The sequence below is a fragment of the Palaemon carinicauda genome, chromosome 21 (genome assembly GCF_036898095.1).
Source record: "Palaemon carinicauda isolate YSFRI2023 chromosome 21, ASM3689809v2, whole genome shotgun sequence".
NCBI lineage: Eukaryota > Metazoa > Arthropoda > Malacostraca > Decapoda > Palaemonidae > Palaemon > Palaemon carinicauda.
In genome coordinates, this window is record NC_090745.1 from 35,356,548 (window position 1) to 35,381,547 (window position 25,000).

The following is a 25,000-nucleotide window of genomic DNA, read 5'->3' on the forward strand; positions in this document are numbered from 1 at the left end:
AGCATGTTCATAATCCATGAAAGTAGAATGTAATTTTTTGGGGTCATCGTCTTCATCCTTGCGAACTTGGTCATCATTATGAATATGTCCAGTTCTGGAAAAATAATCATCTATGTAAGTATGACTGTCTAGTTTGGTATGACCATTTCCATAATTTGATTTGCCCTCATAATCATACATTTTCATATTTTCGTGGCTATGATCTTCCCTGATCTCAAGTTTATCTCTTTGAGGATGTATATCGTCAGTCTCATTTCCATGGCCATGGGATAGATTTTGCTTCTCATTATGAAATTGATGATCATCATGTGAAATTCCGGAGTCATGAGTATCTCCAAGATTATAAATATTAGAAGCCAAATCTTCTTCATAGTTATGAAGAGACTCGTGATCTCGAGGCATTATGTGGACAGTATCATTTCCCTTATCAGTAGCACGTGAAAAAAAGGCTGAATATGGACTAAGGTACTTCACTGAGTGGGTTGCTTTACTAGTATCATCCTCATGAACATCCATCAAAGAATGATTTGGCTTATGTTGATGGCTCAAACTTTCATTATACAAAAATGAAATTTTTATATCTAAAGTCTGTGAGTGATTATGGCTTTCAGAATTATTTGCCATATAAAGAGAAAATGGAATATTTTCAAAATCTTTATAACTATCATTCTTTTTATTCTCAGAATATAAAGACACTGAAGCAAGTCTATTATTTGGAAAGTCAGAAGTAACATTTAAGTGATCAGCACTTGGATTGGGTGTTATGGTGTTTTTATTCCAACCCTTCTCAATTTCAGAAAAACCCATTATCTCCGTTTGCCCTTCGTTATCATCGTTTTGTGGGCAACTAGGATCACAGAGGCTCTCTTTCTTTGGGTTGCCATTGTCATGGTTCCAACCATGAAAACTTTGTTCAGTAAATGTATCACTGATGGTAGTATTGTGAAAACCTCGCTTGTTCTTTTCGTGTTGGTCATCTTCAGAATTTTCCAAAACAGAAGTATTTTCGATAGTGTCTCTCTTCAGTCTTTTGAGCATAATTTTAACAGATTCCTGTATGTTCCTAATTCCTTTACTGCTCTCAGATCTAATTGAATTGGATATTCTTTCCATGAGGCCATTTTCAATTGGAATAGGGCTTTGGTGGATTTTCCTCTGGTAATTTTGTCTCATGATAAAATGAAATTTGTCATGGACACTTTCTTTTGAACCGACACTCTTGCATGCCGTACCTACCTTACATAACACTACCTGATTTTCTACTCTTAAAGCAGCTTGTAAAGAGAAATATTCCAATATATAATGCACAGTAAAAACCAATACTTTTTGTTAAAACTTTATGATACTAATAAAAAAATAAAACACCTTAAAGGATGCTTTCACCCACTTTTAGAAAACACTTAAACGAGAGACATCTGGCAAGTATCTAGGTATATATCATGGCAAGTTAAAGCAGTGGTTAGATAAGACTTTCGTACTAAGAGCAAAACAATGGCACTGTCAATAAATGTTCCAGGATGAAATGGTTTTGTCATAGATTTTTATAACGCCTCTAGAAAAGCTTTTGAATTATAAAATAACAACGGGTCCCCATGTTTTGGTTCAATAGCTTGTTTAAAGAGATACACACTTGCAGATTTTAAGCACGGTTTGTGACAGTGCCATCTGTGTGAAAATGACATACGAGCAGTGACTTTGAGTAACATTACAAAATCATGAAGTGGTTCTCTTTTGTAAGAGATATTTAGTCACTTAAAGATATGGTCATTTGGCGTTTCCAGGAAAAATTGATAGTGCAGTGGGTGGAAAACCTATACACGCCCTTTGGAGAGAGAAATCTGGTCCGGTATGGAATAATATTGATGACCAATTACGCAAAACAGAGCTTTTGAATATACGGTGACCAGCACAATACTATTTAGAAAAACCATGCTAGTAATAAAGCTATAGCTTTTGATTCTACACCAAATGGACTTTACAAATATGCTCATGATAATGTTTGAACTGAATTTTCAATGCATTTTCTAATCACTTCTTTTGGCCAAATGCCTTTACGAAGGTCTTAAATGTCCCTCTTTTAAAAGGAAAACTCAAAGATCCGTCGAATAGTTATTAACTATAGCCCTATTACCATTGCAAAAGCTTCATGTAAAATACTTGAAATTTTAATTCCTAACAAAACTTTAGAGACTCTCTGGTAACCTTAGAGAATCAGTTAGGTTTTAAATATAAATATATAACTGAGCTTTATATATATGTTTTGAAGGAGGTGACTGATTATTACAACACCTTAAACATATTTTTCAAATATTAAAAGTGTTTGAGGAGAGGGAACTATTGGAGACGATTGATTATGGTATATATGTATCCTTATTGTTAGTTTATTGATGTTTTGGTTGCATGATGAGTCGTTAAGAGTTTGCTGAAGGCTAATCTTTCAGATAGTTAATATTGAAAAATTATATTATGCTGGTTTTCATTTTAAATCTGCATCTCTTTTAAATATGTCAATAATTTAAATTGTCATTTAAAAAACAACCTAAATTTCTCCAATGTGGACGACCTTGTACTTGTTTCACTGCCATAAAAAACTTCAGTTGAAGTGGCTATCCTGGAGACTATTTAGCCATGCAGGTGTATCGGCTCCTCCATGTTGACCAGTTTTTCCAACTTTTTTCTAGTCTATGGGTTTGATCAATCATTTTATTTATATTTCTGTATATACTGTTTTCGTTATAATTCTTGTTAATATAGTTATTAAGTATGATGTCTCTTTTTGTTACCATTAATTCTCATGCTGTCTGGAGACATTGAGCAAAATCCAGGACCAGTAAGTCATAGATTTCGTCAATGTCGTCTACTGTATTGCAGTATTCGTGGTCTTCATGCAAATATTCAACACCTTACAGTTGCGTCCAGACAGTATGATATTCTTTTGTGCTCAGAAACTTTGGTTTCTAATATGAGGCACTCATCTGAGCTCCTTATAACTGGTATTCAGAAGCCAATAATGTTGAAACGTGATGCCATCCCTAGAGCCAGTGGAATGGCAGTTTATATTACGACTGAGTACCCTGCTTTTCACAAGTCCTGCTATGAATGAGGATGTCATGAGATTCAGGTAATAAAAGTTTGTGGCAGGCAGAACAACTATTTGTGTTCGATCTATTGGAATTCAGACATGGATGATTCTATCTACGATTGTTTTCTTACCATTATGGCTAAGATACGAAAAGATGATACAAGGCCTCTTTTGTCTTTATTGGTGATTTCAATACTCACCATAGGGAGTGATTAAGTTCTGTTTCTCCTACCGATCGCCATGGCTTAAGAGCTTTAGACTTTGCCTCTGAATCAGGCTGTGAGCAAATCATAAATAGAGCTACTCACAGGTCTGGTCCCTGCTTGGACCTTATATACAGAGACTCCCCTCGCCTTATAACAAGTAAGGTTGATTCTCCAGTCGGGACATCTGATCATGCCTTGATTTCATTAGTAGTGAAAACCGAGCATCCTGTCCCTGATGTATCATACTCATGTAAGATTTATATGAAATCTCGAGCAGACTGGAATGGGATTTTGCATGATATTTTGGGCTTGAATTGGTCACAATTGTATATTAGTGTTGATCCTGTTGTCCCTTTGAATGAGAATCTAGTCATCATAATTGATAGGGGTATCCCTTCTCGTGTGCTAAGGTACCGAGTGAAGGACAAACCGTAGTTCAATGATGATTATAGACGTGCTTATTTGGAGAAGCAGCAGGCCTATCATCTTTGGAAGGATAACAGGTCAGATTTGACCTGGAATAATTATACTCAGCTTATAACCTTTGCTCAGAGAGTTTATGGATTAACTGAAAAGGAATACAATTTAACCATAAAAGACACCCTTTCTGGTACAACCCAGGTACATAAGTGGTGGACTACCCTTATATCTGCACTCTTTGGTGTAGATGCAACAGCTCCCCCTTTACTTAAACCAGATGGCTCAGTCACTCACTGTCCAAAGGAAAAGGCAACCATTTGGCTGATGTGTTTGATAGTAAATAGAGTAATGAGAAACTCGAACTTCCTCATTCCTGTTTTCCTAAGGCTAAATTAACTAGTTTAGCTTTTCGATCTCATGAAATTAAAGATTTGTTGATGGACCTTGATGCTTTAGGAGGTGTAAACCCAAGTGGTATTTTTCCTTTGTCTTTTATAAAGACTGCAGATATTTTAGCTCCAAAGTTATCTGTTATTTTGCGCAAGTTAGCAAGGAGGGGAACTTTTAACACTTGTTGGAGAGTTGATAATGTTAAACCATTATGTATTTGTGTTTGTAGTAGCTGAAGTCCAACTGTTTACATAACTCCCATATTATCTAAAGTTTTTGAACGTCTTCTGGCAAAACGTGTTAATAGATTTGCTGAAAGTAATCATCTGTTCCCTAGTTTGCAATTTGGTTTTCGTAAAGGCCCTGGAGCATGTGATGCCCTCCTTACAATCTCCAATGCTGTACAGAAACCCCTTGATTGTGGTCAGGAAGTTGGCCTTGATTTTAGTGCTGCTTCTGACTGTGCTAATCACGAGGCGCTGCTTGTTTTCAAACTCAAACAGTTGGGAGTGGGTGGGTCGTTTCTGAGCATCATTATTGAATTTTTAAGTAATAGAAATCTCAAAGAGTTGTTTTTGATGGGCACCATAATGAGTATAGGAATGTGATACCTTGAGTTCCACAGGATACTGTTCTTGGTCCATTACTATTCATACTACTGTACATCCACATGTCATGTGGTTTGGCCTAGAAAACAAGCTTGTTGCATATGCACAAGATGCTACTCTCTTTGCATCAATTCCATCTCCTTAAAGTAGATCTGGGGTTGCTGAATCCCTTAATAGATATCTAGCTAAATTTAGTGCATGGTGCAAATTTTGAGGTATGAAGTTGAATCCTAACAAAACTCAACGTATGATTGTAAGTAGGTCAAGGACAGTGGCTCTTTATCAACATTGATAATGTATCTTGTATGACTCTTAAAATTTTAGGTGTGATTCTCGACAGCAAATTTACTTTTGAGAAACACATTAGATCTGTGTCTTCTTCAATTGCACAAAAAATTGGCTTATTGAGTAAGCCTTTCAAGAATTTTGGCGATCAATCTATACTGCAGAAGTGTTTTAATTCTTACGTTTTACCTTGTTTTGAGTATTGTTCTCCTATCTGGTCTTCAGCTGCCGATTCTCACCTCAATTTGTTGGTTTCAAGAACAGGAAAGTTAGAAAAACTACATTCTACTAAAGTTTAAATTCAGAGAAAACTGATAAAACAGGCACTACTGCATAGAAAAGTGCTAGTCTCGTCACTACCATGCAGAAATTTCCAATTGATCCAGAGTTACAGAGATTTGGGCTGCATTTCATCGTCAGTGACAAACTTTGATAAGCTACCACAGAAGCACTTTATATATATGGAGATCGAGGAGTTTTTTCGTGTTAATATAATAATCTGAGGGTTATGTAATAGACCTTGAGTCTGTTGGTTATACTGTATCATTTTCTGAATATATTTATTAATTTGTAATAAGACCCTTGAAGGTAAAAATAAGCTAAAGGTTGAACGATGATTTTCCCTATTTCCCCACTATTCAAAAATTCTAGAGAATAATAGTTGCTCAGCATGACTCAAACCTCAGAAATTTATCTAACCTGACCAATAGCCTAATTTATAAAATTAATTTAGCACCAAAAATTCATGAAGCTCCTGTTATTTCGTCCATATTTGCAGTGCACGATGGACATAACATAGAATGTACCGCGTTTTGAAACGCTGCAATATAAATGAATGAGTTCGCATGCCCCCGATTAGTAAGGAAGGACACTGAAATCTAAGTAAGGTTAAGCCATATCATCCCATTTACTCCATAACCACAGAAGCACAACTGCAGATGCCGTCGGCTGCAGCATAGAAAATGCATTTGAAATACCGTTTTCTTATAATTCAATCTGTACCTATTCGCAAAACTTAATTCGTAACGAAAATTGTTTTGATTTAGTTTTACATCTAGAAGTTTTGGGTCTCCATAAAAGGAGCCACAAATTTGAAAACTTAAATAAAGCAAGTAGCCTTCTATTCTAGCAAGGATAATCAGGCTTAAGACTGAATAATGTCTAGAAAACAGTTTCTTGAACATCTACAGAATCAAATATTTAGTGATCTGACAAGACTTAGAAAATAAGAACAAGTAATAAAAAAATCAGACTATTAGATTAATGAAAAAAAAAAATACCATTAACAACATCGACAATGTCTTTGGAAGGATTTCTGAAGGATGGCATGCTCCTGACCACCGTGACCTAAAATTGACCCTAATTTATTTTGATTTCATAAGTACATAAATAAAGAACTATATAGAGAGACTTAATTTCTATAAGCCAGAGATTTTGCAATGCCTACTGTAGGACATAATCTTTGTACAAAAAACTAAACATTGGGGAAAAAATGGGACTGACCGGCAAGCTCATTACATTTGGATCGATACTTTTCATTGAATTAGTTTACTATGACTTTAACTTTATTATCTTTACTAGTCAAACCCCTGGAAATGTGGTGATAACAACAAACTTCTGGTAGAAGTGATCTGGCCAGAAAACAACCAAACAAAATAGAATTCTAATTTGTTAACTAATTGCATCAGTAGAAAATCACATCTAGTTATACCATTTAGAGGGAAATAGGAAAAACTCTAAACATGGTTAAAAACAACAGATGACCACAGGTTATGTTATGAGAATCTCGCGACACCTAATTCAATGATTAATTTGGGATAGGTTTTGCTTAGGTTTTTCCGCATCACTTTCATGGGCCCCATATGGTTTAGCAATGACCCCGCCAAAGTCTAGCTCCCAAAATGGTTGCATTGATTACTTGTTATTATAGACTACACTTTCTGTAGTAAAATCTTTCCTTAAATATTCTAAACCAAATAATGCACAGCTATTGAGTGTACTTTTTCGAGTTTGACAGGATAAAATTTTACAAGTAAATTATTTGGATCAATGATATATAGCTTGAATTGGGGGAGGGGGGATACTAATGATGCTCTAAGATGGGGTTACAGGGACAAGATAGGTTTAAAATAAATTCCGTCATTTGGGGAAATTACTTGGGAAAGACATTACAGCAGGATCAAAACACAAATCCCCTTTATGTATGAGACCAGCGACTGCCTGCATCTCAACTTCTTCCCCCAACCATGTTGCATTTTCTATTGACAAATTGGTTCCCGAATATCAAATTTCCCACACCTGGAGGATGGCCTGTTGATTTGGCCTGAGACAGACTGCCTTGCTAATGAAGTCTACCCCATTCCACAATTTATTATTTCCTGGCAACATTATGGATATAAATTCTGTCAAGGTCACTGCTGGATGGAACAAGGTGGGTTATATGCATTGTTCATGAATGTGGTTTTCGAAGGGTTTCTTGGGATAGGGGATGAGTTGTGGGGATTTTTTTGACGACTAAACTCTTTAAGAATGGTTAACGAGCTTAATAAAAATTAATTATTTAGCGCTGTGATTCTTAGCAACTATTAGGTTTACTGAAGTCGTGTGAATAATTTTGCTTATGAATACATTTGAACCTGGTTCCCATAAAAGCCATTTGTATCACTGATGTGAATGGAAAATCTCTTTATGGTCTCTGGTTTATGTGTTACTCATTTGTAAGTTACTCTCATTTCTTAAATCTTTAAATTATCTAAATGTCAAACCTAACATACTCTTTAGAAAAAATGAATGTCTTCAGTACTTACCTGTGATTCACAACGCTTATATATTTTCAAGCACAGCTTGTTGCCTCAATAATTTTTTTTTATATTGCAAAAAATATCTTCAATAACAGGCTTCTTTTTCTAACCCATAAACAAATGAAAACTGCCAGTGGGGAATAATGCATATCTGTGAGCAGCAATGTTTCCAGGTGTGTATGACACAGGGCTGGGAGTCCTACTGTGTTCCCACTTGCCTCTAACTTTGCTTGTCGATTAAGCCTGATATGGGTAGTGAGACTAAAAATGTGTGGAAGCTGAAAAGAAGTCCTATGAGTCTCAGGCAAGTACTGAAATAATTAATTTTGCTCTATAGATTATGTTTATTTCAGTGAATCTTACCCAAGATTTACACCACTGACACTTATATTTGAGTGGTTGAAAGGATAGCAGTAGGTCAACTTGCTTTGTAACTAAGCTCACTTGCCAAATTCACTTTTTACTTTGATGAAAAGGCATAAAAAAATGAAAATACTCTATCCACCAAATCTCATTAAAGTGAATATTGTTATCAGAGGAAATGAATGAAATCCGAGTCAGTATTAAAAATATACCTTGTAACCACATACTTCTTGACCTAGCCAACGAGGAAAAACTCCATCCCTACCCACCAATGTAAAATTTCTTGCGCATTTGGCCATTTACATTTTACAACACTCTTATCTCAAGAACAAATGCTTTAAAAATATTTCTTAAAATAAAATAATAAAATACGAAATGTCTTACAACAGTTATTTCCATTAATTACTTCAGAATATCTCCTGCTGTGGCAGCATGTTACAGGATAGAGACATCATGAGATACCCTTTCTTCTTCAAATATCAGAAAGCAGACAATATATTACAAAAGCCACTATTCTGCCTTAATCACTTTTTCTAATGTCAAATTCTCAAGATAAATGTGGGAAGTATTTGCTATAAATATCATCCCTTACTTTAGTATGGTAAGTGACGTCTCTTCAACTAGATTTCTAATGAAGTACGATATAGCATTCTCGGAAAATTGTCATGATAAATTTCTCGTCCCCAACCCCTTCCCCAAAACAGGTTAAACTCATTACTTCTTACCTTGGCTTCTCACCAGACAAAAAATAATTTCCACTTACTTTCCACTGACCTTATCTAAAATCATTCCCATGAACCTTATTCAGATCTGGAATATCCAAATGTCTAGGTAGGAAATCCATTTTGAAGTTTTTCTTAGCCCTTAATTCCAGTCTATATCGACAATTAAGAAATTCACTAATTATTAGGACAAAGCCAATGCTATCAAAAATTGTATTTTGATTGTTCAGTTTTTAAAGCTGAATCTCGACAGAAGCTCATAAGGAGCACCCAAGAGTTTTCAAGACGTAAATTCTATGTAACAGGCCTAGACTGGGGAGCCTTTCCTACAATAAAGGATCTAATGATATCCTTCAAAATTATATACCTGCTAGGTTCAAGCTATCCTGCTTTGATATTGAACTAAGTATGTCTGTACAGCCTCTACAGTTCCAAGCAAAAACTTCTTGTCCTATATAAAAAAAAAAAAAAACATCAGAAATTTAAAGCTGCTGTCCAGCAACATATTGATGAATGATATTTCTCTAGCTCTACATAAGTTAAATAATTTGTCATTGCTGTTGGCATAATTTACTCATGAATTCTCCTTTAACTGCTAATATGGAAGTTTTAGAGAACTTAAAAATACTTTTTTGAGGACACCAAGAATTTTCCTGCAGTTTATTATTTATTATTATTATTATTATTATTATTATTATTATTATTATTATTATTATTATTATTATTATTATTATTATTATTACAAGCTAAGCTATAACCCTAGTTGGAAAAGCAAGATGCTGTAAGCCCAAGGGCTCCAACAGGGAATAATAGTCAGGTGACGAAAGGAAATAAGGAAATAATCTACAAGAGAAATGATAAACAATCAAAGTAAAATATTCTATGAACAGTAACAACATTTAATTAGGTCTTTCAAATATACACTAAAGAAACTTCAAAATAATAAGAGGAAGAGAAATAAGATAGATAGAACAGCGTGCCCGAGTGTATCCTCAAGCAAAGCAACTCTAATCGAAGACAGAAGAAGGTCATGATACAGAGGCTATGGCACTTATTAATTGAAAAACTGAGAAAAAGTCATACATTTCAAAGAAATGAGATGTAAGAGAATTTTTATGCTCGAATTCTACTGCATACTCGTCAATATAGCGATTAATTGTACTGTAATTTCCGGTTATTTTGAATTAAGACACTGCAATCAAGAAAGTATTCATACTTTCTAACAACTATGAAATTTCAAATGCGAATATTGATAATTTCTTTTACAAAAACGTACCTTTAAAAAGATAATGAATTTTACAAGGAATTTAAAAAAAAAAAGAAATAATACTAGATTGACAAAATTTTGAGACGACCAAATATTGCTAAAGGGGTCAATGACAAAAAGAAATTAAGTTATCAACTTTACATATGAGTAAAACTAACCTGTAATAGGTTTCCAAGGACGCGTTGTTTTTAGCCATGGAGGTTGCATTGTTCTAGGTTTGGTCTCCTCTCTTGGAGAACTTTTATTACCTTGAGATGATATTGTTTTACTAGCTTGAGATGATGGTGCGGATTGAGGAGATGTTGGTGCGGATTGAGGACATGCTGCACCTAAAGAACAATTATTTGTTAGCTTTCACTAGTAAAGATGATAGATCGAGATATCATACAGCATGGCTGAATATCTTAAAATTTCCAACAATTCAACTGAAATTATTACCTCCGAGAATATTACCAAAGGATTTGATATACAAACGAATTTCTATGGACCTCAACAGGTAGTTATAGATTTAATACCACAAGAACCATCCTGACCAATGGTAAAAAATAAATAAGGAATGCATACAATAATGACTGAGAAACATCCAGTGCAAAGACCTACAATATATATATATATATATATATATATATATATATATATATATATATAAGATGCAAAAGGTTGGACACTATTATAAATTGAAATTGTCCAAATAAAGTGTCCCATGAGAGGTGCAAGCCAGAGAAAGTTTCACAATGTCAACAATTTGTCTGTAATTTATCAATTAAGGGAGAGAAAGAATGTGTCTCTCAATGTACAGCCTTCTGTGAACCAGTTTACCATAATAAACCACACACTATTTTCTGTCTTTACGGTTTTTAACATAGTTTATCTTTCTTGTTAACCACCTGTTCCTTTTTCAATAAAGTTGAACTGAAATCAGTAAGAAAAGCATGTATGTGCGACGGGTGAAGCATTTCCTTGCAGCTGTGGTCTGTTTACCTTCTGCGGTTTTTGACTAATCCGATTTCAAAGGAGAAGAAACCCTCACTTGAAGCATGTAATGCGCTTCTCACAATCTCCAATGCTGTACAGAAATCCCTTGACTGTGGTCAGGAACTTCGTATGATTGGCCTTGATTTTAGTGCTGCTTTTGACCGTGTTAATCACGAGGTCATTGTTTTCTAACTCAAACAGTTGGGAGTGTGTGGGTCTTTTCTTAGCCTCATTATTGATTTTTTAAGTAATAGATCGCTAAGAGTTGTTGTTAATAGGCACCATAGTGAGTATAAGAATATGATATCTAGTTTTCCACAAGAAGACTAGTTCTTGGACCATTACTTTTCATATTATATACACATGATGTGGTTTGGCCTAGAAAACAAGCTCGTTTCATAAGCAGATGATACTACTCTCTTTGCATCAATTCCATCACCTGATTTTAGATATGGGGTTGCTGAATCCCTTAATAGAGATCTTGCTAAAATTAGTGCATGGTGCACATTATTGGGTATGACGCTGAACTTTAACAAAACTCAAAGTATGATTCTGAGTAGGTTGTGGACAATAGCTCCTCAACATCTGGGTCTCAGCATTGATAATGCTCCTTTAACTATGAACGACTGTTTTAAAATTTTAGGTGTGATTCTTGATAGCGAATTTACTTTCGTGAAACACATTCGGTCTGTACCTTCTTCAATTGCAAAAAAAATGTCTTATTGAGAAAGTCTTTTAAGATTTTCGGTGAACAATCCATTCTGAAGAAGTGTTTTATTTCTTTCATTTTGCCTTGTTTGAGTACTGCTCTCATGTATGATCTCCACCTGCATAATCTCATCTTAATTTGTTGGACAGGAACTTATGGTCTATTAAATTTCCTATTCCTGATCTAGATATTAATCTCTAGCACCGTCGTTCAGCTAGTTCGTTATGCATGTTACATAAGATTTTCTCTATTTCTGACCATCCTTTGTATTCAGATCTTCCCAAACTGTCCGTAATAATAGGTATACAATTCATTCTAATAGTCGGGCCTTCCCCATCATAAGATTTCCTTTGTTTCTTTTATGGGCATTTTTGAAAACACACACACACAAATATATATATATATATATATATATATATATATATATATATATATATATATATATATATATATATATATATATATATATATATATATATATATATATATATATATATATATATATATATATATATATATATATATATATATATATATATATCATGGGGTCGTGTGGTTTTTAAATCTTTTAAATCTAACAACAAATACTTAATAACTTAGTTTTGACGTATTGAGTAGTCAAGTGTCCAATTATTTTGGAGTCAATACTTCTTGTTGCTGTCTCGACCAGTAGTGGAAGGAGAAATATTGTATATAATGTTAATTATCTATGTCAAATTTACCATAAAATGAAGAACAACAAATAGAAAGGAAAATGTACAGCTGACACTTGGCCACAATCCTTTCCGATGCACTGTGAATGATCTTCCTGATAACATACAAAAGGAATGCGTTGAGCTCATCAACACGACCACAGTGAATGAGAAGTTCCAGGATCAGCAACATTTCAACAGCTCTAACTGCTGGGTCAGGATGCTCTCTCCTTTCCCCAAGACCAGAAACTTTGCCTTGAAAGTAGTCATTCCTTTCTCATCCTCTTACCTCTGTCAAAGTAGTTTGTCTACTCTCCTGGTGATCAAATGGAAGGCTAGAAACAGGTTGAATGCTGATGCAGACATGTGATGTGCTTCGAGCAATATAGACCCTCGTATTGATTTGCTTGCAGCAAAAAAAGAAAGCGAGTACATTCTTCTAAAATGTTAATAAAGCAGACATTGTTAATAAGCATTACTAATGATCAATGGAGACGTTATTTTTCTCTCCACTGTGATTAAGATTTAAAATTTGTATATATATATATATATATATATATATATATATATATATATATATATATATATATATATATATATATATATATATATATATATATATATATATATATATATATATATATATATACATATATATATATATATATATATATATATATATATATATATATATATATATGTGTGTGTGTGTGTGTGTGTGTGTGTGTGTGTGTGTTTGTGTGTGCTATTCAAAATTAGTACTATTCTAGAAGGCTTATAAATGTAGGGGTCATGACAGGTTTGGTACTGCTGTAAGGGGTCATTTCCGATAAAAGTTTGGGAAACATTGTACTAGATCGCCTATGCTTGCAAACAACAAAATTATATTGAAATATTAGATGGCTTAAGTGAAAAATGTTTAAACCTTTGATTCTTTGGTAGTTTTTTCTTTTTTTTTAAATGTCCGACAATACATACCATCTGACTATAGCCTTTTGGTTTTTCCCTATACGTTCAATATAATTTACTTATCTTTGTATTGTTGTTAGCTAAGTTACAACCCTAGTTGGAAAAGCAGGATGCTATAAGCCCATTGGCATCAGCGAGGGAAAATATCATAATCAGTAGAGAAAGTAAGGAAATAAATAAATTGCATGAGATGGAATTGGAGCAAAGAGAGTAGCACTATCCCCATATGTAACGAGCTCGTGTTTTAGGTCAAAGCACATATGTGTATATAATGTGAAAAGTAATGTGTCCAGAACACTACCAAGGGGTACACCAGATATCACATTTCTAAACTCACTATGGCACACATCAACAAACACATAGGGAGTGGTTAAATTCTGTTTCTCCTGCTGACCGTGGCACCACAGCTTAAAAGCTTTGGACTTTGCTTCTGAATCAGGCTGTGAGCAAATAGTAAGTGATGCTACACAGGTCTGGTAACTTCTTGGACCTAATATAATGGTCTCCCAGTGAGGATATTTAATCATAGCTTGGTTTAGTTAATAATTAAGCCAGAGCAGCCTTTCCCTGATTTGTCAGACTCTTGTAGGATATATATGAAATCTGGAATGGGATGTCTTGCTTTTAGATTAGTCGTAATTATATGAAGGGGTTAAACCTGTTATTCAGTTGAATAGAAATATGGTCAGCATAATTTACAGGCATATCCCTTCTCGTGTGTTAAAATACAGAGGGAAAGAAAAACCCTGGTTTTTTTACATGCTTATTTGGAGAAAAAGATGGCTTATTAGCTTTACAAGGGTAACAGATCAGATTTCACTTTGAATAATTATACTCGGCTAAGAGCTATTACTCAGAGAGTTTATGCTTCAACTTGAACGGAATACAATTTTATCATAAAGGAAAAACTTTCTAGTACACACCAAGAGCATTAATGGTGGGCTACCCTCAAATCCTCATTCTTTGGTCTAGACTTAATTGTTCCTTTCATGTTAAAACCAGATGGCTCTATTAGTCACTGTCCAAAGAAAAAGGTAAACATTTTGGCTGATCTATTCAACAGTAAGAGGAGCAATGAGAAACTCGACGTTTCTCTTTCCAGTTTTTCCTGAAGCTAAAGCAAATTAACTCTCCAATATCCCGAAATTAAAGTACTCTTGCTGGGCATTGAAGCTTATTGAGGTGTAGACGCAAATTATATTTCTCTTTCGTTAGTATGATTGGCCTAAATTTAGTGCACCCTTTCAATGCGATAATCATAGTACCCTTATTTCACACTCAAGCAGATTGGAGTACGTGGCCCTTTTTAGCATCTTTATTGAATGTTTAAGTAATGTATTGCAAAGAGTAGTTGTCAATGATCATCATAGTGACTATAGGAATGTAATGCCTAATGTTCCCCAGTGTTTTGGACACAATACTTTTCATATTTCATACACATATATGGTTTGGTCCAGAAAACAAACTCGACGCATATGCAAATGATGCTACTCTCTTTGCATCAATTCTATCTCCTGAATGTAAATCCCTTAATAGAGATCTAGCTAAAATTAGTGCATGGCACAAAATTGAACCTTAATAAAACTTAACGTATGATTATAAGTAGGTCCAAGACCGAGGCTCAACATTCAGATCTTTGCATTGACAATGTCTCAATGTCTCTTCAACTACTCTACATACAACTCATTTAAAATACTAGTTGTGATACTAGACAGAAAATTTACTTTTGAAAAACACATTCGGTATGCTGCTTCAATTGGACAAAAAACTGGTTTATTAGAAAAGACTCAGGATTTTCGGTGATCAATCTATCCTGAGGAAATGTTTTAATTCTTTCACTCTACCTTGTTTCGAGTACTGTTCTGTCTGGTCTTTAACTGGTGAATCTCAGATGGTTTCCAGACTGTACCATCCTTTATGTAGTTAGCTGTATTAGTCTGGCTTTCATCATAAGAATCAATACGCTACAGTATTGCAGAAGTTTTATTCCAGTTGTGTCCATATTGTGAATGTATCTTCTTATTCTGGAGGTTGAATTAATGAAATTTCTGAAGTTCAAACTTCTGCAAAGTTTGACATGTGTCATTTTTTTCACACACATGAAAGATCTTCTTTAACGTTACTGATCTTAAAATATTTTATAGCTTTAATATTCGTTACTTTCTTTTCGGTACTAGGACGGGATGCTAAATGCACTATTGCCGACAGATAAGATGCCGAACCCAAGATACCGAAAAGGCACAAAGCCGAAAGGACATGAAACCGAACCGTCGTAAAACCGAACAGTCATGGAACCGAACTGTCATAAAGCCGAATGGTTAAAAAATAAAGAAAAAGATAGTGAACATTTAATACTTCATTCTGACTCTTCGGTCACTTGAATTAGTACTAAATACTGATTCAATATTTATTACTTAGAGTTAGCAAACTTACTTATTTCAAAAAATATATAAAATTGAATGCAAAAAAAAATATGTAAAATTATGTAAAAAACTTATGTAAAAATGTAAATAAAAATATTACACTTTGTGAGGTAAAAGATAAAAAAGATAAAAGATTACAAATTATGAGCTATAGCTCGTAAAAACTCTAAGCCTTCTTCTTTATCATAAGAATTGCAAATAGCTTTTATGCGATCATTAATGATGTATTTCTTTTAGGGCTTTGAAATGTCAATTCCTATCAATGCTTGTTCTATTAAAATTTCATTGGCTGCCTGCTCATTTCGAATAACTTTCAGTATCTTTGAAACTGTTGGATGGGTTACATTGAGTCTTCTTTTAAGTGCTTGATGCCATCCTTCCAGGGAATTATTGGTCCTCGGTAAATTATCTTGAACTCTATTGTACACAGACCATACATCCACATAAAAAATTGGTCTCCTTTGACGTCATCTCTGCGTTATTCCTAACCAGGTAGTTTCATAATACACTAAAAAATCATTTGATAAGTCTTCAGTTTCAGCAGTTATCGAACTAGTTAACTGGTCAAACATCTCATGCACATCTCTAGGTGGAACAAAGGCAAGAGCTGAAAACTGCTTAATGAAATGAGCATTGTTGGGTTAGAGATACCATTGCTGTAATTCCCAAGATTGAATATTTCGTCATAAACATTGTCCAAAGTGAAAGAAACATCCTCTTATCGATGTATTTGGCAAGTTTATTTTAATGCTGTTTATTGTCGCTCGCTCGAAGTCCACTATTATTGAATCGGGCTCGGGAATGCCTTTGTTGTTAAAAAATTTAAAGATTTTGTCATATGTTTTCTCATCTTTTTTACTTGTTATGCAATACACTAATGGTAGGGTTTTGGTCTCCGAAATAATTGCATGTATTGCATAGAGATGTTCCCCGAGAGGAGCAGACTCAAAGGTTCCATCGGCAAACCATGTCTGTTTTCTCGATAATAATTTTAAATTCTTCTCTGTCGAAAAATGGTAACAGTTTGAGTTTCATAAAGACGAAAGTTTTCTCCACGCGTTGTTATGTTGAAATCTTCACTATCGTTAACATTTCTTACACGTCTTACCATTCGTCCAAGAGTTTCTCTTTTTGGCAGGGAGCCACAAATATTTATAGGTAATTCATCAATGGTTTTATTAATTACACTGCTTGTAACCTCTTCTGTCTGTTTGGCTCTTGTTTTCATATCATCCAAAGCTTTTAGAACACTTGTGTGAGTACTACCTGGCGGATGCAATTGATCTGAAAAACTTTCTGGCCGAGTAGCATTCGTTGTGATTATTCTTCCTTTACATACTTTTCTTTTCTCGCATCTCCAGTATGTGGTATCATTAACTTTTTTTATCAACAATGTAAGTACAGTGATACCTCTGGATACGAAAGTTTTTGCTTACGAAAAATTCAGGATGTGAAAAGTGATTCGAAGATTTTTATGCCCCAGGATACGGATAAGATTTCAGGATACGAAAACCTTACGAGATCCCAACTCTTCGCCGAGAGTAATTTTAAAAAGCGCGCGCCGCCTGACTTTGAACTTGGGTAGACTCACTTACAGCCTCTCGCTCACCCATTGGTTATCTCCCTACTCAGACGCTAGCTGACGCCATAAGATCCTGCTTTCCTATTGGTCGGCAACTATCCCAGCTTGCCTACGCACGGGCGTTCATCTCTCTCTCTCTCTTTTCGTTCCGACCGCGGTATCGTTAAGACATTGTGTGCTTTCGCTTGTTTGACTTAGTGTTAATATACAGTACATTCGTACGCCACGTGTTATCGTTAATAAACATTCGTTACTGTGCACTGTACTGTATTAGTGTTTACTATACATAGACTGTATATAACGTTACGTAGTGTATTACATTACGTATTACTGTAGCCATGGGTCCCAAGAATGTTGCCGAAGGAAAGAAGAAGAAGACGATGCTCTCGATGGAGACGAAACTTGAAATCGTTAAAAAGTACGAGTCTGGCATGCGTTTAAGTGCGATCGCCAAGGAGTATGGCCGGAATCCGTCTACGATAGGCACCATCCTGAAGCAGAAGGCGGCCATCAAAGCAGCAACACCTTCTAAGGGCATAACTATTTTCTCCAACAAGAGAACGCACGTGCATGACGAGATGGAGAGGCTGCTTCTTGTGTGGATCAAGGACAAAGAGATCTCAGGAGACACCATCACTGAGACTACAATTTGCAAGAAGGCCTCCGCCATTTTCGGTGATCTCGTGCGTGCTCAGGCCGAAGAAGGAGCAGGAGAAGGAACATCCCAGCAGGAACCCCCAGAGTTTAAGGCTTCTCGTGGGTGGTTCGAGAAGTTCAAGAAAAGGACTGGCATCCATTCAGTGGTACGGCATGGGGAGGCAGCCAGCTCGGACACGAAGGCCGCCGAAGCCTTTGTTAAAACGTTCGACGAGTTGACTCTGCAGGAAGGCTACATTTCGCAGCAAGTTTTCAATTGCGACGAAACTGGGCTTTTCTGGAAGAAAATGCCTCGTCGGACGTTCATCACGGCGGAGGAGAAGAGGCTACCCGGACATAAGCCTATGAAGGACAGGCTTACCCTTGCTTTTTGTGCAAACGCCAGTGGGGACTGCAAGATAAAGCCCCTGCTGGTGTACCATTCAGAAAATCCCCGAGCCTTCAAAGCCCACAAAGTCATTAAGGAGAACCTTCCCGTGATGTGGAAGGCGAATGCAAAAGCCTGGGTAACGAGGCAACTGTTCATTGATTGGGTGAATGTCTGCTTCGGTCCGACTGTCCGAAAATATTTGGAAGAAAAGCGCCTCCCTATGAAATGTCTGCTGGTGTTGGACAATGCTCCAGCTCACCCTCCTGGCCTCGAGGAATATCTTCTGGCCGAGTATTCCTTCATAAAGGTCCTGTATCTACCGCCTAACACCACCCCTCTCCTCCAGCCCATGGACCAGCAAGTTATTTCTAATTTTGAAAAATTGTACACGAAGCATCTCTTCAAGAGATGTTTCCAAGTCACAGAGAGTACAAACCTCACTCTGCGTGAATTTTGGAAAGATCACTTCAACATCGTGATATGCCTCAAACTCATCGATCTCGCTTGGCAGGAAGTTTCGAGGCGTACCATAAACTCATCTTGGAGGAAGCTGTGGCCTGATGCTGTCTCTGCACGAGACTTCGAGGGGTTCGGGAAGCCTGGAGGAGAAGCAGAGATCGTTGACGATCCTGAACCAATTCAGCAGTCTGAGGTGGCTGACATCGTACATCTTGGTACGTCCATGGGACTGGAAGTTAGCGCGGAAGATATAGATGAACTTATCGAGGAGCACCACGAGGAGTTGACGACGGACGACTTGAAGGAGTTGGATACGATGCAAGTGAGTGATTTTCAAAAGCAGCTCTCTAGCGGTGATGAGGAGGATGTTGCACCTTTGAAAACGGCAGACATCAAGGAAATTCTTGCATGTTTCCATAAAATGGCAGACTACGTCGAAAAGGAACATCCAGAAAAAGTTTATACCAACCGTGCGCTTCAACACTGCAATGACGTTTGCCTAACGCATTTTAGAAATGTGTTGAAAAGTAGGCAGAAACAAGCTTCAATGGATAGTTTCTTATTAAAGAGGCCAGCGGTATTAGTAGGCCAAGACGAAGGTGAAAGTGAAGAAAAGAAACAGAAAAGAGGAAGGGATGAAGAATTAGAAGGTGAAAGTAAAGAAAAGAAACAGAAAAAAGAAAGTGATGAAGAAGTAGAAGAGATTTAGAAAATAAGAAAAACGTAAAGTTATAAAAAAGCAAAAAAAAAAAAATTCAATTTTAAGTTTTATGTTACCGTTAAGTGTTAAAGTAATTTTTTCTTTCATTTTATAGTTTTCCATACATAATGTTAAGTGTTAATTATTTCTGCCATTTTTTTATTTCGTAAAGTTTAAGTGTTAATGTGTTAAGTGTGTAAATTACTGTACGCAGTCTGTCACTTGTTACGTTTTCTGCCTTATGCCATCCTCCTATGCCGCGACTTCGCTATCGGACATCGTCTCAATCAAAAGGTAAGTTTCAACTTTTTTGTTACACTAATTAACTGTAACCTTTTTTTCAGAGTGTACAGGTATAAATCTTTAATTTAGGTGTACGTACAGGTAACAATACACCTTCACTGATCTAAATGCTTTACTTACATACAGTACCGTAACTTTTATACAGTAGTAAAGAAAACGGACCGTTTTCTTTGGGCTTGGGGGGGATAACTTGGCTATAACTACATTATTGAATAATCTCATAGTGGTTTCTGGAATGGATTAGGCTGTTTTTTAACGGTTGTGTTAAATATTGAATGATAGAAATGGCTGCATTGCATGTTTATTACTACAGTTTAGCGTGTTTATGAAAGAAAAGGTGACTTTTTATAAGGCTTGGAACGGATTAGGCTATTTACATGTAAAACGCGACTCAGGATACGAAAATATCAGGATACGAAATCGCATCCTGAACGGATTAATTTCGTATCCTGAGGCATCACTGTATATCCATTATAAAGGAGCTTCCGTCCACCACGTCCTGTCTTAATGAACTTCACTGTCAAACTGTAAGGGTGACTTGGTTTTATTTATATTTTCCAAATTTCTTTCTGTCATTAATTTTTAACCATTCGGCTTTATGACCGTTCGGTTTCATGACTGTGCGGTTTTACGACCGTTCGGTTTCATGTCCTTTCGGCTTTGTGTCTTTTCATCATCTTGGGTTCGGCATCTTGTCTGTCGGCAATAGTACATTCGGCATCCCGCCCGCACACGTTCTTTTCTGGCTGGGCTACTTTCCTGTTGGAGCCCTTAAGATTTTACTATTATCATTATTACTTGTTAGACTACAACCCTAGTTGGAAAAGCAAGATGCTAAAAGCCCAAGGGCTCCAACAGGGAAAAACAGCTCAGTGAAGAAAGGAAATAAGGAAATAAACTATAGGAGAGGTATGAACAGCTAAAATAAAATATTTTAACAAAAGTAACAACATAAAAACAGATACTTCATATATACTATAAAAAGACTCATGTCAGCCTGTTCAACATAAATACTTTTGAGGTACTACCGATTCTACTACCCGATTAGGAAGATCATTCCACAACTTGGTCACAGCTGGAATAAAACTTCTAGAATACTGTGTAGTATTGAGCCTCATGATGGAGAAGGCCTAGTTATTAGAATTAACTGCATGCCTAGTATCATGAACAGGACGGAACCTGTCCAGGAAGATCTGAGGATGTTCAGAATTATGAAAAATCTTTTGCAACATGCATAACGAACTAAATAAACGATGGTGTCAGAGATTAATATCTAGATCAGGAATAAGAAATATAATAGACCGAAAGTTCCGGTCCAACAAATTAAGATGAGAATCATTAGCCGAAGACCAGAAAGGAGAACAATTCTCGAAACAAGATAGAATGAAAGAATTGAAACACATCTTCAGAATAGAGTAGTTCTGCCAGTTTTACTACTAGGAAATCTCCTCCATCTGTTATCAAATCAAATGTTAGGCCATCTCCTCCTGCTGCTCTGCCTCTTTTCATACCTTTTAATGCTTTCTTTACTTCTCCTACGATTACGTTTGGTACCGGCTCAGGTGTTTCATTATTTCTATTAGGTGAAGTTATTTTTATATCAAAACTGTATAGCATTGTATAGAAATCCTCAGCATTTTTTTTCACTACATCTCTATTGTGGATATTTCCATTTTCATCCTTTAGGGGGACCGTCCGCCATGTCTGCCATTTTTTTTTCCAATGATCCAAATTACACCATTTCTATATATGTTTTAGACATATATAATACCTTCATCATATAAAAATTTCAAGTCATTTGATCAAAACCTTTTGGATTTATTAGCAAAAATCATGATTTAAAAAAAATATTTAGGTACATTTTTCCCCACTACTATAATATCAATTGTATTGAAACTTATACCCAAAAAACTACTCTAACAACCAAACAATTCTGTGAGACAGAATTTTGATTTTCCTTTCTGTTTTTTTTAATGAATTTTTATTTTTTTTCCTCGTCTAGACGGAAAATAATCGTGAAAAAAAATTTAAAAAGAAAATAAAAATTTTGTCCGACAGAATTGTGGGATTTTTATTCTTCTTTTCAACGATATCTTTTTCTCTAATATCGAACAAAAAGTAAGTGAGAAAAATGTGGGAATAAGTATGTTTTTGAGTTATGAGCTCCCAAAGATTTACAGCAAACTTTCGCTCATTTTCTAAAAGAAATCAAGATAATATTATTATGATAACTTTTATTGTTTATTCCTACATAAATGCACCCTAAACAAGGTATTTGAACCCTCAGTTTAATATTCCTATGGTATGAGTTGCCAGCGATCTCTAATTGTTGCCAGTGTTTTAGCTAGCAGCTTTCAGCTTTGTACTCTTATCCATGTTTCCCTCTTTCTTGGTTCTTTTTTCTTGTTCTCCACTTACTTTTTGTTCTTTCTATCACCTTATGTAACATTGGCATTGCTATAAAATTTCAGAGGAAGTTGTGAAAGCACAATCAACATACGAACTTCAAGTAAATAAACAAATGCATTATAATTTCTATATGTCTTTGGAAACTTTGCTGATGTTTTCCTAGCTGGTAGTTTTCATTCACCTACCCTCTACCAATGCCTTTCATTTCTGCCAGAAGTACGAGATTTGAAACATGAGAGAGAGAGAGAGAGAGAGAGAGAGAGAGAGAGAGAGAGAGAGAGAGAGAGAGAGAGAGAGAGAGAGAGAGCATTTTGCTGATATAGATGGCAGTTCAAATTGAGAGAGAGAGAGAGAGAGAGAGAGAGAGAGAGAGAGAGAGAGAGAGAGAGAGTTGAACATTATTATTATAGTATTTGTATAAATGGGAGTGGTAAATAATTCGAGAGAGAGAGAGAGAGAGAGAGAGAGAGAGAGAGAGAGAGAGAGAGAGAGAGAGAGAGAATTAAAGTATTTGTATAAATGGCAGTGGTAAATAATTCGAGAGAGAGAGAGAGAGAGAGAGAGAGAGAGAGAGAGAGATAGAGAGAAAGAGAGAGAGAGAGAGAGAGAGAGAGAGAGAGAGAGAGAGAGAGAGAGAGAGAGAGAACTGCGCATCTGTCAAACTCAGTCATACAGACGACGCCATAAGGATGACGTCATCATTTAAAGACCGCTATATCTTCATTGTTTGGAAAAATGATTGACTATTTGTTCTTTCTATAATCTTAGGCAACATTGTCCTTGCTATAATGTTCCCGAGGGCGTTGTAGAAATCCAATGTACATACGAACTTCCAGTAAACAAACGCATGCATTATAACTTCTATACATCTTTGGAAACTTTGGCTTCTGTTATTGTAGTAGATTTCGTTCATCTACACTCTACCAATGCCTTCCATTTCTGCCAGACGTACGATAGCTCGAAACATAAGTGAAAAAGCGCTATAGATATGCAAAATTAACACACAAAGACGATTTTGTCAAACTCAGTCATGCAGACGACACAGTAAGGATGACGTCATCATTTAAAAACCTCTATATCTTCGTTATTTGTAAAAATAATTGGCTGAAACTTCTGGGGAGTATGTACGACATGTTTACGCATACATAGAAGCAATAAAACGATTTTCGATTTCTGAAAGTTATGTCAATACCCCATGGCGGACGGTCCTTAAAGCAAACGCCCAAATCTTCTTTTTATTAGATTAATGCTTCTTCCTTCCTTTAGTGCTTCCTCAATTTTGATCTGATTGTGTTTAGGAGTAATCTGTTTTTTTTTTTTTTTTTTTTTTTTTTCTTTTTTTTTTTTTTTTTTTTTTTTTAACCTCTCTTGTACTTTACCGTCATTTCCAATCTTTTCTTTATAAGGTTTTTGATCTTTTCAGAGAGTTTTCCTTGGACTTGTTTAGGAACTCTTCCACCTACCTCTTGGGCTGATTCCAATACAAATTTTGTTAAATTACTGTTCATTTTATTCTTTACTTGCTTCCATTTCATCATATAGCTGGGAGTACCTATTTGTATTGCTGAACTAAACTCATCAGATTTTTTCTTATTACAGGAGTGTTTATTTTCTTTCTTCGACTAATTTTTCTCTCCATTTCCTTAGATCTAAACAAATTTGGTTCTCACCATTCGATATCGCTTGACTTCAATTTGTTTAACATTGCTACATCTTTAACTAAATTGACTTTTTCACTGAGAAAGAATCTATTTAATTTCTCGTTTCTCCATTTGGTCTTCTCCATGTCCATTTTCTATGTTCCTTTTAATAAAAGAAGGTGTTCATGATTTTAAGATTGTTTCTTTCACCCAATTCTACAAGCATGTCTACTCTTCATTCCTTATGCCTACTCTAAATTTACCCACTGTTGATTCTCCTCTCTTCTTCTAACTTACTTTAGCATTGAAATCACACAAAACAAATGTAAATTGAGTCGATTACATTGATGAACGGTATGGAGGATAGAAGAGTAATAATAGATAGATAAAATCATTGGCCACTAATACAAAAGTGTTACCGGGTTCATCGAAAAAATCACGTCTTATTAAAAAAGGAAGAAAACTCTAATACAGGCTTAATTTTGAAATAGGAAAACACTAACGTATGTAGTTATCGAATTAATATTTGATATTTGATAGACAAACTACAAAGGCAATCAAAGTGTATGATATTGTCTTTATAGTGTAATGCACTAGCAATATTGAAAAATAGTTGTATTTAAAAGTATGCATATTTTAGACAAAATGCGAATGTTCCACTTACCCTTTCTGTGTAATTTCATCCCAAGTACTTCCGGTTGGACTCCTCTTGAACATTCAGTTCCAGCCTCTTTTATGAAAACAACTCCATTGGACCTTATGATACCAACAAAGCATTCATAAGTCTGTATATCTCTCCGATAAGTCAAAGCATATATTCTTCCTTCCTCTTCCCACTGTCCCAAGCACTGGTACTCGCGCTCTGGTATTCGGGAAATATTAAAAACAGATGAATATCACCAATCCTTACCACAAAGATCATCAAATACAATATATATATATATATATATATATATATATATATATAT

General features: G+C 35.5%; 1 protein-coding gene across 1 annotated transcript in view; it reads right to left on the bottom strand.

The window, feature by feature from the left end:
* LOC137615268 (uncharacterized) overlaps positions 1–25,000 on the bottom strand; it is a 341,120-nt gene that overhangs the window by 13,926 nt on the left and 302,194 nt on the right. Inside the window, 3 exon segments of the mRNA XM_068344996.1 lie at positions 1–1,274; positions 10,303–10,473; positions 24,697–24,894. The exon segment at positions 1–1,274 is cut by the window's left edge and continues 505 nt beyond it. Coding sequence (XP_068201097.1) covers positions 1–1,274; positions 10,303–10,473; positions 24,697–24,894 — 1,643 coding nt within the window.